Source organism: Corylus avellana, chromosome ca7, assembly GCF_901000735.1.
Source record: "Corylus avellana chromosome ca7, CavTom2PMs-1.0".
In the NCBI taxonomy this organism is placed as follows: Eukaryota; Viridiplantae; Streptophyta; class Magnoliopsida; order Fagales; family Betulaceae; genus Corylus; species Corylus avellana.
This window is the reverse complement of record NC_081547.1, coordinates 6215611-6230838: the sequence shown is the minus strand read 5'-3', so window position 1 is coordinate 6230838 and position 15228 is coordinate 6215611. Positions and strand designations below refer to the sequence as shown.

The 15228-nt window shown below is 34.2% G+C and overlaps 2 protein-coding genes and 1 long non-coding RNA gene across 4 annotated transcripts; 2 read left to right on the top strand and 1 right to left on the bottom strand.

Annotated features, from left to right (window-relative positions):
• The first annotated feature begins 6 nt into the window (after window positions 1-6).
• Window positions 7-666, top strand: LOC132187589 (uncharacterized). The gene is made up of 2 exons (XR_009440838.1): window positions 7-341; window positions 449-666. It is a non-coding gene; the product is annotated as an uncharacterized LOC132187589 (long non-coding RNA).
• Window positions 667-2630: 1964 nt separating this feature from the next.
• On the top strand, window positions 2631-8209 carry LOC132188276 (uncharacterized). The gene is made up of 3 exons (XM_059602696.1): window positions 2631-3091; window positions 5846-5994; window positions 7831-8209. The coding sequence occupies exons 1-3, from the start codon at window positions 2906-2908 to the stop codon at window positions 7967-7969; spliced, it is 474 nt and encodes a 157-aa protein (XP_059458679.1). The 5' UTR covers window positions 2631-2905; the 3' UTR covers window positions 7970-8209.
• Window positions 8210-10546: 2337 nt separating this feature from the next.
• Window positions 10547-12479, bottom strand: LOC132186197 (dof zinc finger protein DOF2.5). Of its 2 annotated transcripts, none has more exons than XM_059600049.1 (2): window positions 12309-12479; window positions 10547-11712 (listed from the first exon to the last, which is right to left on the bottom strand). In XM_059600049.1, exons 1-2 carry the CDS (start codon window positions 12333-12335, stop codon window positions 10930-10932), a joined length of 810 nt encoding a protein of 269 aa, XP_059456032.1. In that variant the 5' UTR covers window positions 12336-12479; the 3' UTR covers window positions 10547-10929. The 2 variants fall into 2 exon arrangements, with proteins under 2 accessions (XP_059456032.1, XP_059456033.1); XM_059600050.1 differs by having other exon boundaries at window positions 12417-12479.
• Window positions 12480-15228: the final 2749 nt, after the last annotated feature.

Here is a 15228-nt window from a genome sequence, read left to right as displayed (position 1 = left end):
TATACTTCTTCAAGAAGAGGCAAGGCTTAAGCAACAAGAACATCGTTCAGTTCACCTTGTAAGTCAAGGAGCCAAAACGATAGAGGTACCTGAAGTTAATGGACCTCCTCAAGTAATTGAGGTTCATGAAAAGAGACAAAACAATGTCATAGATCCACCTGAAGTTAATGGTCAGGAGATGAGACAAAACAATGTTATAGAGCCACCTAAAGTTAATGGACCTCTTCAAGTAAATGAGGTTCATGAGAAGAGACAATACAATGTCAAGTGTTATTTCTGCAAAAAGTTTGGGCATGTTAAGAAAAATTGCCACAAACGTAGGGCATGGTTCGAAAAGAAAGGTACGTCTTTAACTTGCATATATTTCAAATCAAATCTTACGAAAGTTCTTTATAATACTTGGTAGATTGACTCATGTTCTACTATTCATGTTTCTAATTCGATGCAGGGCTTCCTTACTATCCAGGCCTTAAACCCAAATGAAAATTTCATATCCATGGGAAATTGAGTCAAAGTTCCAATTATTGCCATTGGGACCTTTCGTTTGTTTCTAGATACTGATTGTTACACAGATATGTTTAACACACTTAATGTTTCTTTTACTTCTCAAAATTTGGTTTCTTTGTCTAAACTTGATATTGATTGATGTGTGATGGTGGTTTCAAACACTTTAGTTGGTTTTGAGATTCTATGTGATGGTAGGTGTAAATTGAATATCAATATTCATTTTGACAAAAGCCTTCATAATGTCGGAACTAAATATAGCGTGATTAATGAGAATTCCTCCATTTTGTGGCACAACCATTTGTGTCATATATATAGAGAAAGATTAGTAAAAGATGAGGTTCTTTTGAACCTAGATTTTACGCATTTCGGTGTGTGGATTGTATTAAGGAAAAACAATGTGCTACAAGAAATGGAGGACTTCTTGAAATTGTCCATACAAACTCACCTTCTTTTGGCAGAGAAAGGCATTTTATCATTTGTATTGATAACTTTTCAGGTTACTGTTATATTTATTTGTTGCATGATAAATCTCAAGCAGTACGGATGCCTTAGAAGTATGCATCACTAGATCAGATAGAGGTAGTGAATATTATGGAAGATACGATGAGGTCATGGGTGGTGTGCTCTAATTATTATTATTATTTTTAATTATATAGGAAATGGCAAAACTCAAAACGTATATATGACATGAATATGGGAAGCATGAAATGGTTTGTCCACTACATTTGAAAGAGTATACAAATAATAACGTGTTTAACTTAAATATTATTATCTAATAACAAACCATTCTACTTAATCGGTTATATTAGTTTACAAGTTTGCTAAAGGATACAGATTCCATTCAAAAAATTAAGTCAACAAGGATAAAATGATGGTTTGTTAAACTACTAATAAGTAGGGTTAACAATTTTTGACACAATGCGCGAACTCTACACAAACTTAATACGAAATTAAATTATTAGCCGATTAGAGTTGATGAGTTTGGCCCATTTAATTAAATATGTTAGATTAGGGTTGACCTATATAATTTTTTATCTATACTTCGACACGACTCGAACTCGAAACGCGACATAATGGTAGACAATTATATGACCTGCAAACCCAACACGACAAAGGTTAGCATATATTAGATAAAATGTCTATTATCTAATTTAGTTAAATTGTAAATAAATTTAGACTAACTCAAAGGTGTTTTTTTTTTTTTTTTCCTAATTGATTGGGAAATATGGTTATAAGTGTGGATTCTTACCATTTTAATCCGAAAGGAAGAGAGAATGGGGAATCGTAAGAAAAAACAAACAAAAACTGAAAATGGGGTGGACTCCTCAGTAATATACCCAAAACGAACTCAACAGTGCTACAATTAATGTAAACATCTTCTTCACGTTTTGTTCTTCCTAAATTCACATAAAAGCAATCGCACTATCATACTATGGTAACAAGTTGTTATAACATGTTAATATGTTATAGAAAGAAGCCACTTATTAGTAATAGTTTTAAAAATATTTTTCGTTTATAAAATTAAAAAGTTATTTTTAAAAATTATTAACAAAAAATTTTAAATATAAAACGCTTTTTCAAAACAATTTTTAAATACAAATTCCCTTTTTTTTTCCCGAGTAGAGTAATTCTAGAAATTTTTATTGTGTCCTTTTTAACTCATTTTAAAAATGATGTGGCTATTAAAATCATCATTTGATCAAAATTCAATAATGATCAATCACAAGTTCAATGTTGATTTTAAAAGTCATATGACCCATATCATTCTTGGAGGGACTCTAAAGAGACATGAGAGGGACTTGTAGTATTGGGGAGTAATGTTATAAGTCCTCATAGAGTCATCTTAAGGTCTACCCAAATGTGATGTGCCTTTTAAAATTACTGTTGAATTTGAAATGTAATGTATTAAACTTTAATCTATTGATAATTTTAAAAGTCACATCACATTTTGGATGATTCCAAGAGAATTCTAAAAGAACTTATAGGATTATTATTATTTTTTTTTGCGAGTGGTGCTCCACTCCTCCACACTAAATGCACATCTGATTTATCCAACAACCCACGCAAATGAAAAAATGAAAAATCTGAAATCCTCAACGACGCCGTCTTGCGTAGATTTTTGTTCTCGTTGTTATTGTTCTCTATCTGGGTATTCAATTGTAGCCTTGTAGGCTTTGTAGCTTCATTTTCATCCTCGCCACGAAAAGACACAGAGCGAGAGAGGGAGAGAGAGAAACTAGTACTGAGAGGCGAGAGCTCTGCTTTTTGGTTCTTTTCTTCTCTTGAGGTTTGGTGTTCGACCCATCAAAGCCACAATTAGCAAAAACTATTCTGGCACATAAATCGGCTTCCAATCAAAGAATTTGATCCGGTAACGAAAGATTGATTGAAAATTTGGATGGCAAATCTGTACGTGAAGGCTGAGCCGCCGGCGGATCCGAATAAGAACACAGAGTGGTTCATGTACCCAGGGGTGTGGACTACGTATATCCTCATCCTCTTCTTCTGTTGGCTCCTCGTCCTCTCCATCTTTGGCTGCTCTCCTGGCATGGCCTGGACCATTGTTAATATCGGCCACTTCGCTGTACGTTCATACTCTCTTTCTTGCTCTCTCCTTCTCTCTACCTTTATTATATTTTTTGAGTTTTGGGTTTTGAAGGATATTTATTGGGTATTTTTTTTTAAAAAAAAAAAAAAAAAAAATTAGTTGTTCAATTGGGTTGCATGTGGGTTGGGTCTTAGAGTTTGTGATTGTGTTATGCTGTTGATTTTGGTATTTTTTTATGAAAGACAGAACAGCCATATTGTTGTTTGTTTTGTGTTGTTTTTTACTTGGGCATGTATTTGGCTGTGATTCTGATGATTTTGCATGAATTTTGAATTTGGCTTTTGTTTGCTTTGGGTTTAAGGTTATTTTGATGATTTGTTGTTTTCTCTTGTGGTATTTTGTGCATGAAGAAAGAAGACCCATGTTATAATTTTTCTTGTTTGAAGCTAGAAGTTGCTGATTATAGGTTGTAGAGAAGTGATTGTACGTTTGATTTTGGATTTTGTATGGATGGGTAGAAAACAAGATCAGTCTTGTGAAGGCACTCTTGCAATAATATAATATATCTTACCCTGGGTTTTGTTGATAAAACAGTTGAAAGGATAATGTACTTTAAACAGTTGAATCTGATGTTTCACTTATTGCTTTTGGAGAAATCTGAACTAAGCCAAGTAGTAATATCAGACTCGGTTAATAGTTTAATGTAGTTTTATGTACCCAAGGTGTTGTCACTCAATTCAGAGTTTAGTTTTTCTTGCATCTTAAATTGTAGAATCTTTTGGATTGAAAAATTTAACCGGTCAGGTTTTTCTGAGAGTGGCTAATGATTAGGGGTTAGAATTCTTTACTTCGTTTCTTCAATCAGTTGTATTTCATCAGATTGAAACAGATCAGTGTAAACAAGCTTTCTTGGAATCCCTCCAAGAAAGGGTTGTTTGATATAAGATTTTTCTATAATGTCTTAATCCCCATGATAGCATTTATTTTCTTTGGAAGTGTATTTGGTAGAGTAAGGCTCCTTTGAGAGTGGCTTTCTTCACTAGATTGGCCTTTTTAAGTAAGATCTTTACTTTGGATAACTTAAGGAAGCAGCATATCATTGTGGTAAATTGGTGTTGCTTGTGTAAGAAGAGTGGAGACATTTTACTCAATTGCGAAATAGCTAGTGCCTTATGGAACTCCATGGGGCATGCCTCGTTGAGTGAGAAATCTCTCTGCTTGTTGGAGAGAGCAATTTGGCAGTCCTTAAAGTGAAGCTATTTAGAGGATGATTACATTCTACATAATGTGAAACCCCAAAGGGTTGGCTCAGTGGTTGGATAGTCTGAGACTTTGAGTATGCTCCTCAAGGTCTTAGGTTCGAAACCCACTCAGTGCAAACTGTTTCTTAGGACCATCAGACTTGGGGTTTGCCCCTTGAATTAATCGAGGTGCACTTGCGAGAAACTCCTTGCGAAGGGCTTGTGCACCCCCAGGATTAGTCGGAGCTAAGCTCTGAATACTCGGTGCCACAAAAAAAAAAAAAAAAGTTCTGCATAATGTAATGTATTTGGAGAGAAAGAAATGACCAAATCTTTGGTGAAAATAAGAGGATGGCGGTCGAGTTAAATGCCTTCTTCTTTAATACCCTTTTTACTGGATGGGTGCTTATGATTGTTTTTATATTTCTGAGGTTCGAATCTTCTTGGGCGTAAACAATTCTTTGAGGCCAACCAATCAATATTACCCTATCCATGTGGAGGGGGCACTTTACACAGGTCCGAGGTTTACCTGATAGGGGTGGATGCACGAAGTAACCCTGTTTTGGAGGGATTCCTTGTTATTTAAAAAAAAAATCAAGAATTTTTTTTTTTTTTTTAGGTGTTTATCTTATATACTTTCTGTATACTTGAGTGCTCCCTTGGGTTCTTAATAAATTTCGATTACTTATATATATATATATATTAAAAAAATAAAAGATTTTTCTGAACAACAAAATAGAGCAATAGAGTTCCAAGGCACTTTGATTGATTGAAGAGATTAGAATGTCGGGAGTGACAAATAAGAGAATGTTGTTTCTGTAATTTAGATTTGGAATTCTTTGAATTGGTAATCTGAAGATAGAAAACACAATGATTCCAAATGTCACTCTTGTATCCATGCTTCACTATAAGGGCATGCCATACACCATATCAACTAACGTCTTTGCTTGTTCTCTTCTTCACCTCGTAATGGGCATCAGTTTCTAGGGAGCTAAAGCATGAATGGACCAGTGCATATAGATGGTGAGATGAAGTTAATCAAGTATACATTGAGGTCTTTGAAATGTTGCTGTCTTTTGCAATTTCTTGACTGATGAATAGGCCAGATGAGAGACTGGATTTTTATCATTCAATAATGGAATATAGCAACTCATTTTTCGTTTTATACCAGCTTAAACGTATTCTTTCAATGTCAATGTTGTGAGAGTTCTAAATTAAAACAAGCCCCCCATCCCACTCGAACCTAATACTTGCACGACCCCAATCAACCCCTTTACCACTGGCTTTCAGACCAAATGGCATCTGATCCTCCTTAAATAAGTGGTGGAGGGTGAGTTCACGGGCTCAATCTTGATGGGTGTGTTAGTTGTATTATGTTTTTTTAAAAATTCACTTGAGACAAGGCCAACGAAGACCCTCTTTTAGTTAAATCATCTGAAAGGCTTAAGTTCTATGTTTATTCTTCTGCTGTGTGAGTTTGTGCCTTTCACTGCTAGGTCAAGTTTCTTCACTTCCCTGTATGCATGATTTACAGTATTTCCTCCTTCAGGTCACCTATCACTTCTTTCACTGGAAGAAAGGAACTCCATTTGCTGAAGATCAGGGAATCTACAATAGGTTGACTTGGTGGGAGCAAATAGATAACGGAAAGCAGCTCACGCGCAACAGAAAGTTCTTAACAGTTGTTCCTCTTGTACTGTAAGTTTACTTCTATGGTACTATGCAACATGCTCAGATTTTTGAAAGTCAATTTATATGTCATTCAACCTTCGGTGTTTTTTGTGGTATCATATGCATTAATCTGCTTGTTTACTTTAAGTGTTTCTATTGTTATGTGTACATGGGTTGCAGCCCTTTGCTTGTTTGATAATATATTTTTTACTTGTCAAAAAAAAAAAAAAAAAAGTGTTTCTATTGTTATGTAACTTGTCAAAAAATTTCTGTTGTTATGTAAAATTATGTTGTTGTGCAGTTAAATTCTTTTAGTAAATGAAGAATTTGTTGTTGTCAAGTTAGTTCACGTCAGTTTGTTTGCTGCTTATTTTTGTGCTTAATCAGGAAAGTCTGATCTCTGTCTCTCTCTCTCTCTGTCTCTCTGTGTGCAAGTATGTCCATTTTTTAGGAATTTTTCTTGGACTTGGATTACTCATTACTATATCCGCATTGCATGCATGCTTTAATACTGTTGAGTCTTTTAACACCATCATTTTTAAAAAAAAATTGTCTATCCACCTATCATCAATATTCTTAAGTAAAGCCCATGTCTACAGTATACTCTGTAGCAATTTTTAATTCATTAATTAAAATAATAATTTACTTTTCTTACGAATTGGTACTGAGGATAGTTGGGTAAGTGGTTTTAGCTATTTGTCTAATTATATGATAAGGATCTTTCTGATTTAGTATTTTTTTCGTTGCCACCATTGGCCTAAGCACCAACACTTCTTTTATGCAAAGATGGATGGTGCTGGTCTTAATTTATGCCAAAAGTTGCTTAATTCAAATTGCTAAGGAGATAAAGTTCGTTCTAAATTCCAAGCCAATATATGTGGTCAGTTGTTATCTGGAGGCCAACCCCATTGGTTTTTAAATTTTTAGAGAGATAAATAAGCATCATGATTGTTTTTAGTACTTCTAGAAAGTTATAATTTTTTTTGTTAGTTTTGAGAGCTTAACTTGATCCCAACCTGTTAATTGAATTGTATTGGTCAAATTGGATTAGTTATGGCAATGGTTTTGCCTGTACAGGCCAATTTCGTTCTCTAATGCATGCCACAGTACATTTGTTTTTTGTTAATATGATTGACGTACACCTCATATAAGTTTCCAAGTTAAGCCAACGAGCTCTGACTGAAATGGCATTTTCCCTCCCCCATAAAAATAGGGTAAAGGATGGGGTCGTGGTTTAAGGCCCACTTGGTGTGTAGCCTACCAATAAAGAAAAAAGTTTCCCAGGTTAAGACCTGCATTCGCCTGGTTGGAAGGACAGTTTAATAATGAGTGAGGTGTGTAGACATGATACTTTTGTTTGAGCCCCTCCTTTTGGCAAAGAATGTGCAGTTCATTGTTACTTTTGTTCTCTTTTGGAATCACACACATGTATATAAGCATTTATCACCATCTATTGTGCATATAACTAGTGTTTTATTCCTGGAAATTTGAAGTCAAGGTGTGAAAAGATCGCAAGATGCTCGTTGTAAATCACAAGAAACCCTCCTGCAGTTTTGCAAATGAAGCATCTACCGATTTAAGTGAAACGTTAAATAGAAATTCAATGTTCTGAAAATATTTTCCTCAATTTGCGCAATGCAAGCAGAAACTAGAAATCCAAAGTTCTTATTGGAGTTTATATTGGAATGGAGTCAAAAAAATTCATCTTGCTGACAGTGGGTCCATATTTTGTTTAAGGTTGTTTAATTGTGATGCTACTACCTTGTGAAATGTTTTTATTTAGCTACTCATGCCAATTACTTGGATTTTGTTTGTGAAAGCTGCAGTAGAATCTCATTGATTTTTCTTTCTTTTAATTGACAGGTACTTGATAGCCTCACACACGACTGATTACCAGCACCCTATGCTCTTCTTCAATACTCTGGCTGTGATTGTGCTGGTTATTGCCAAGTTCCCCAATATGCACAAGGTCCGGATCTTTGGAATTAATGCAGATAAGTGAAGTGCGGTTTGCATCCAGGAAAGAGTTAGATTTACCTGCTTAAAACTGTTATCCTTCACATCTTCTGGTTAGAAGTTATATCTCTGTATAGAAGTCAGAACAGGAAGGATATTCAAATATGTAATGTTTTTGTGCCAGTGTTTCTTCAAGTCTCTTAGATATTGAAGAAATAGTTGTATTGAGTTATCTTTGTACAGTAGAGAAGTTTTATACATATGGATTATCATGGTGCTTTTTTCAGTGGATCACATATATTGACATTGCAATTAAATAATTGCATATTACCACGAAAAAAAATGTGCTTCAATAACAGGTCTACATCTGCATACATTGTTGGAAATTTGACACCTCGTTCGTGATGAACAAGTTAGTACTGGCTTGTTCGGTAAATCAGAATTTCGAATCTTGATAATTCAAACTCACAAGAATTAGAATTTTTGAGAGTTTTTTTATATCATATTTTTCTTGTTCATATACTTAAGAGTTTGAATCTATATCATTTATAGTTAAGAAACCACTATATTTAGAAAATAAACTTTAATTATTTAAAATAATATTTTACATATTTATTTAGTAGCTATAGAATAAATAATTTGATCCTTGTGGATTATATTTTACTTGGCAAAAATAGCCATAAACAATGGTAAATCTAATTTGGGAGAGTAGTAAGCTCTTTTTTTTGTTTTTTTTTCTTTCTTTCCTAACATGAACTCTGGAGTTATTTTTAAAGTAAAAAGCTGACATTGAGTGACAAGTGTCACTGGTCATTTATACAAATATAAGATATTATGCAAGAGTTGACAATTCCTATTCAGTATGAGGGGAATCATAGTTCTCAGGAATTTTGTCAAATGAACGATCAATTTTTCACATATTCTCAATATCTTAGATGCTGTAAAAGCATTATTGCCACTTGAACAAGCATTCTAGCACAACATCATCCATGATGTTTCCGTTGCACCCATGCCCTTGTAAACTTTTTATTGCCTTCTTCTGGTTCCTATTTCCTCTTTTCCATTTAGTTTCAACAGTTTTTTTTTTTTTTTTTTTCTGTTTGCATTTGGATCTTAGATCTATCGCAATCTCTCCATCCATATAAGCCACGTTACCTTCCGCCATCATCTCTAGTTACCTTTCTTTCTACTTACGTCCGTCATTACAGTGTATGCCCCACACTACTACATTATGCATGTGTGGGCTATACGCACCACCACCTTCCTTTGTTTATCTGGGTAGATCTGACGAATCTTTACTCTTGCTCCTTCAACTCTCTTATGATGAAGTCCTTTACTACAAAAAAAGACTTCAAATCCAAATCTGCACCTCAAGTGACACTAATTTTGTGGTCATCTATCTCTCGGTCCAATGTTGTGACTTATTATCCACTTGTAGATATATCACTTAATTAACCTTTACAACTCAGTCTATAGTTGATCTGAAGCTAAGAACCTTTTAGGTACCATTCATGACACCCATAAATTTTTATCATGGGACGCTACAACAAACACTATTGGCAGCATTATTGCATACTCCTTCCATATTCTTGAGGATCCTCTTTGAGACTCTAAAATAGATATCTCCATATGGGTAGTGTTATTTTGTTGGTGTTTGATTTGGTTTCTATAACTTGTACTCATTAATAATAATAATAATAATAAGTAAAAGATGCATTGTAGCACACTTCTCAAGGTTTTCATCCAATTAACCCCCCAACAGTTTATCAGTACTTACTACGCAAGTACTCATAGTCCAACTCTGTATTTAAAGCTAAAATAATGATAAGGACTGGGATTCGATTGAGATCAGTGTAAACAAACCGTTAAATGTCGGAATTTTTAAATTTTAATAATATAAAGAAATATTATCCATTTAAAATTAAATTAGAAGAAATAAAATAGATTAATGTCTTATTCGGCTTAAGGGAGACGGGACGGAAAAGGAAGACTTTTAGTTACCTGCTCTCTACATTACTGAAAAAGTGAGATAAATTAGCAAAACAAAAATGAATCGATTTGACTTATATATACATATATAAATCCACAAATAGTTTTTCAACACGCTTGCCGAGAGGAATGTTTGGTGGTCCCGGGAAGACGTGGGCTTATCAGAAATATCGTCGTAGCAAGTCTTTCTATATATATATATATATATATCTATTTGTGTTTTATTTTTGAAAGCATGTGGTGGATGACATGCAAAGTAATTATCATCATTCATCTTCCACTCAGTGGGTCTCTCCAATATTAGGTTTGCTTTTGGTTGGGGCAGGTATGCTGGTTTTTTTATATGTACAATTTGCTTCTTTCTACCCATTTAATATTTTGTAATTTCTCATCAGCTCTCAAGGTTCTTCTTCATGCCTGCCTGCCTTCTTGGTTGAAATATCTCATACCAGTTGGAGTGGATGAATTTGGTAATTCGGACAGCAAATATGAAAGACCTTTTATAAAATTTTTTTGTCTAACCAGGTAAGCGAACATTTTAAACCGCCTCTCATATTTGGTGCGTGAATTACTAATAATTTGAACAACAAAATTGCTAAAATCTCTCTACTAAACATGGCATTAAAGTCCGAAAGAGCACATGCAACGCCATCATATCAAATTCCAACTAAAGCAAATGTGTTTTTTGTTACAAATTCTCACAAGTCTTTAGAAACAATTCCTGAAAACAAACAAAACTTCTGATAAAACTACTTCTGACGACAGAAGAATATATGAATACTGGCCATGTTCTCCATGGAAAAGGGAAAAACCAACACAAGCCCTATATTCACCTTTTCTTCTATCCTCTAGAACCCCCACCTGTGACTGACTAGCTTCAAAGAGAGAGAAAAAAAAAAAAATGAAAAAGCAAAGATCCCATATGTATTCTAAGTGTTAGTTCTGGACAACCATAAAACAAGTAACCAAACCACCTAAAAAAGACATGGAATTGCCCTCATTGCATGTCTCTTTTATTTACCAATATCCTCCATTTAACATTGCACTCCAATATCCAGTTGAAGTACTCCCTTGTCCCTTATTCTGCTCAACTTCATTTGTGCTTGAAATATTCTGCTTAAATTGATCTCCAAGAGGAAACAAAAGCTTCCCACTATTCTCTTGAACCCCATACCTACTTCCCAGCCCATCAACAGAGAAACCTGCAGGAGTAGGCTTGAATTCTTGGAAAGGAAACGCCCCTGTTGAGTAGAGTGTACATGTATTTGAATCGAGCATTGGTGGAGGCATATAAGAAGAATTCAAACCCCTTGGAGCAATTCCAGTTCTCAGCACCAAATCTGAAAAAGGACTAGTGTTTTGTTGGTTGCTGCTGCTGTTTTCAATTTTGGGCATTTCAAGATATTGGGATACCCCATGATACTTCTCTGTAGCTGGGTAAGCCAGATTGAGATCTTGGCCTTCCTTGGACTTAATGTTTTGAGAAGAAAACTGTGAGATGTTTGGTGGGTTAAGATCAGGAATCTTTGAGGAAGTTGATGCTGCTGCTGCTGTTGTTGTAAATCTCTTGTTCTTTCTTGAACCTCCACCAACAGGAACGTTCCTGAGAGAGCCGCCTTCAGTCCAATACCTTCTGCAAGTCTTGCAGAAGTATCTTGGTTGGCTAAGGCTGTAGTTGTTGTAGTAACAAAACTTTGTGTTGGTTGAGTTGCATCTTGGGCAATTCAAGTGCTCTTGAGGCCTTGCCCTTCTCTCTGGTATAGGCCTTGTGCCTTCCATCGCCTTCTCCGGTCCTTCTTCCTGAAACCCTCATAAAAAAATAGAAAGATTAAGAAAGAAAGCAAGCGAAAGAAGACTGTTATACAATTATCATACGATTGATTAGTGTAAAAATTCACCTTTGTTAATTACATCATTCCAGTAATATAGCAGTATGTTAAATAGCTTTACTCGTTGCTTTATACATAAATCTAGCTAAAGGATCATTATAGAATGAATCCATAAGTCTAGGATAGATCTAACGAGCAAGATGGGATACCAATAACAAATCAAAGGAAAACATGATAAAGGAAAAAAAAGAAAAAAAAAAGTAAAAGACCAAATAATAATAACAAAAAATACCTTTTCCAGTTCCTTTTATCTGTTATCACATGAGCAAAAAAGTGAGGAAAGAAAAAGTGCGAAGCTTTCATGTTTATCTTTAAGAAAGAAAAAAAGGGTTTGCAGTGAGCATGAACATCGTCCGGCAGAGAAGTCATGGATGAAATTAAACTAACAACAATCTTAATATCAAAAGTAAGTGGAACTTGATCTATATATGTTATCCTAAATTAAACAAAATTAAATTAAAAAAGAAAAGAAAAGAAAAGAAAAGAAAACGAAACAACTCCACCCACCTTTGGCCATTGAGCAGTACCATCCATGAATTCAGAAGAAGAAAGGGGCAAGAAAAGCAACGGATGACTTCAGAGAGAAGAGAGAGAGAAAGAAGAGAGAGAATTCACCTCCTTTGTCTGCAGCTGCTCTTAGTTGAAGAAAGAATGTTTTAGATTGTTTGTGTGCTGGCTTTATGTGGTGGCTTTACTTTATGTATGATGAAACTTAAATAAAGATGCGTTTGTTTTGACTACAACTATGAAATACCACTACATTAATTAATGTTTTGTTTTTGTTTTTTTTTTTTTTTTTGGTATTCTTTTTATGTGGGAATTTTTGTCTGATTTTGTCATGTTTCTCTCCTTTCTTTTTCTTTAATGTTGTTGGTGGAATAATGAGGGTGTACTGTGGGGGAGGTTTCTCTTTTTTGACCTGATGATGGTGATTGTCTTTTTCCTCTTGTTTTTCCCTGCTCATATATACACGTACGTACCCTCCTTTCAGTGTTTCTCTATGGATCACTCACGAGCAGAGCAGGGTGAAGTTTCTGTTTGGATTATTATCATAAAGAAAAGATTTCATTGGCTAAAACTTCAACCCCCTTTTGCAATTATTTTCTTCTCTGTAGTAACTTTCCCAAGATTGCTTGCTAAGCAATATAAAAAATTAATATTCTCTTTTTTTGGGTCTAAATATTGGACGGTCTACGATTTTTCTTGTGTTTTTTCATTTCCTTTTTTGTAAATAATCCTGAAAGTTGGTAGAGATCTGGAGAGGGGGGAAAAAGAACAGAGTGAGAAGCCGTGTGTTGATGTTCAAATATATATATATATATATAGAAAAAGAAAAACGAAAGTTGATGGAAGGAGAGGAGAGGAAGAGTGGAAAGCCGACAAGAAGCGACAAAAGAGGCGGAGGTGGAGTCCCACATAATGCGCCGGTGGGGCGGAAGATAAATCTTTGTGCTGGGTGTCCTTTTTACGATGGCGACACCTGGGGGTTTGAAATTGAATTCTTCGAATAAGCCAAGGAGCCTGAATCTCAGTGGCAATTTCAGATGGGTAGCTTTTTTTTTTTTTTTTTTTTTTTCATGGCTGGCCAGCTGCCCCATCATCAAGAATTAGCGTGTCATCGAATATCATATCTAAATCATTTTACTATTCCTACGAGAGTGGTGGTGTGTTAATTGAGAACTCATTGCTTAATTACTAAGGTTTTCACTTGTAAATTACTACTAATTAATTCATCATATAGGTTAAATGCTTTAATTATATTAGCCATAAACTAACGTTTTAGAAGAAACAATTGTTGCCATCATAAAATGATTTACATGCTCGTGTCTGCACGTGTCAAACAATAATGCAATGTTGCTTGTATTTTAAACAAATGCATTTTTTTTTTTTTTACTATTCAAAAAAGTTGTAGACACTGGGAATTGCATAAATTCTCTTAAGTTCAACTGAATCATAACTTGATTCAGTCATATCAGAACATCAGTGGAAAGAACATATAATTTTTGAGAGAGCGAGCAGAAAGAACATATAATTTTTTAAGCATGGGAGAAAATCATGAATCGAATTTTTAAGACTCGTGTTACTATTTAATTACCTTTTTCCACTTTCTTTATATCCCGTTCTCACTCCTTTGGACCCAAAGGAAGAAGAAAAAAAAGATTCTTTTTTAACAATATATGCAAAATATATATTATAAAAATGGGTAGAAAGAACATTTGACATATATAAACTTTTTATTTCATCTAGTTGATTTTGAAAGTGTTGTTTCATGCATATCATCGTGAATAAACTTTTTACTTTAATGTATCTCTTTGATAATAAAAACTAAAAAGCATGCACTTTTTAGGAGACAAGAACACCATTAACTTTCACTCTCTCTCTCTAAGCCCAGAGAGAGAGAGAGAGTATGTTGGTGGGTGAAAGTTATAATCTAGTTGAGAATGTGACGGGTGATGGGTTTGTCTCAAACGTGAAAATCATGGAGCTGGCTCCATTGACAGAGCTAGCTAGGTCGGTAGCCTACCTAGCTCCAATGTTCATATACATATAGGAGTAGACGTGGGTTGGACTCCTTCAGCTTCTAAATTACTTTCAAGTTTTTGAATTGATTTGGCAACATGCCAAACCATGCTCTGTTTTCTCAGTGCATAGAACACCGGATAACTCCTCATCTAAGAGCGTCTCCGGTAAAAGTAGTCAAAATAGTGAGAGATAAAAAACTATAAATTTTTATTTTAATTTTTTTTTTTTTTTATACACTCCAACAAATTTTATATTAAAATTTTTATTTTCTTTAAATATTATTTTTTAATCTTTTGATGAGAGAAAAGAGAGAAGGGAGAGAAACAAAGGACTAGGAGAGAAAAACAAGACAAAAAGAAATTCATATTATATTAGTAGACGCTGCTATAGAGTAAATTGCAAATTGGATTAAAACTCTCTATTTTTATTAAAGAGTTCGCTAGAAAAGCCAAATGACTTATAATAACTAAATATAATTAAATATAAAGGCATGTTGGAGATGCTCCAAGGGAAATTTGAATTTAAACTATACATGTATCATAATCATATATAATAACGAATCTAAGATTTGAATAAATGTTTTTGAGCCAAAATAAAATAGAGTCAACAAACAAAATAAATAAAAAATTCAACAAATTTTTATTATTATTTAAAAAATATCAAGGTGACTTATAATTTATTTTGTTACGCCTAACGTTTAGTTTATTCAATTTTCCTCCACGAGTTTTCATATTTTGAAATTGTTATATGGTTCCAAATTGTTTTTTTTTTTCTTTCTTTCTTTTTTTGAATGTTAACGAGTTGAAAATGTCAATGTAAAAATTTGATTACATACCGAGAAATTGTCACAAAAAAAAAAAAAAAAGCCGACTTTTTGCTCCATTCTAAGTAATCTTTCCACTGT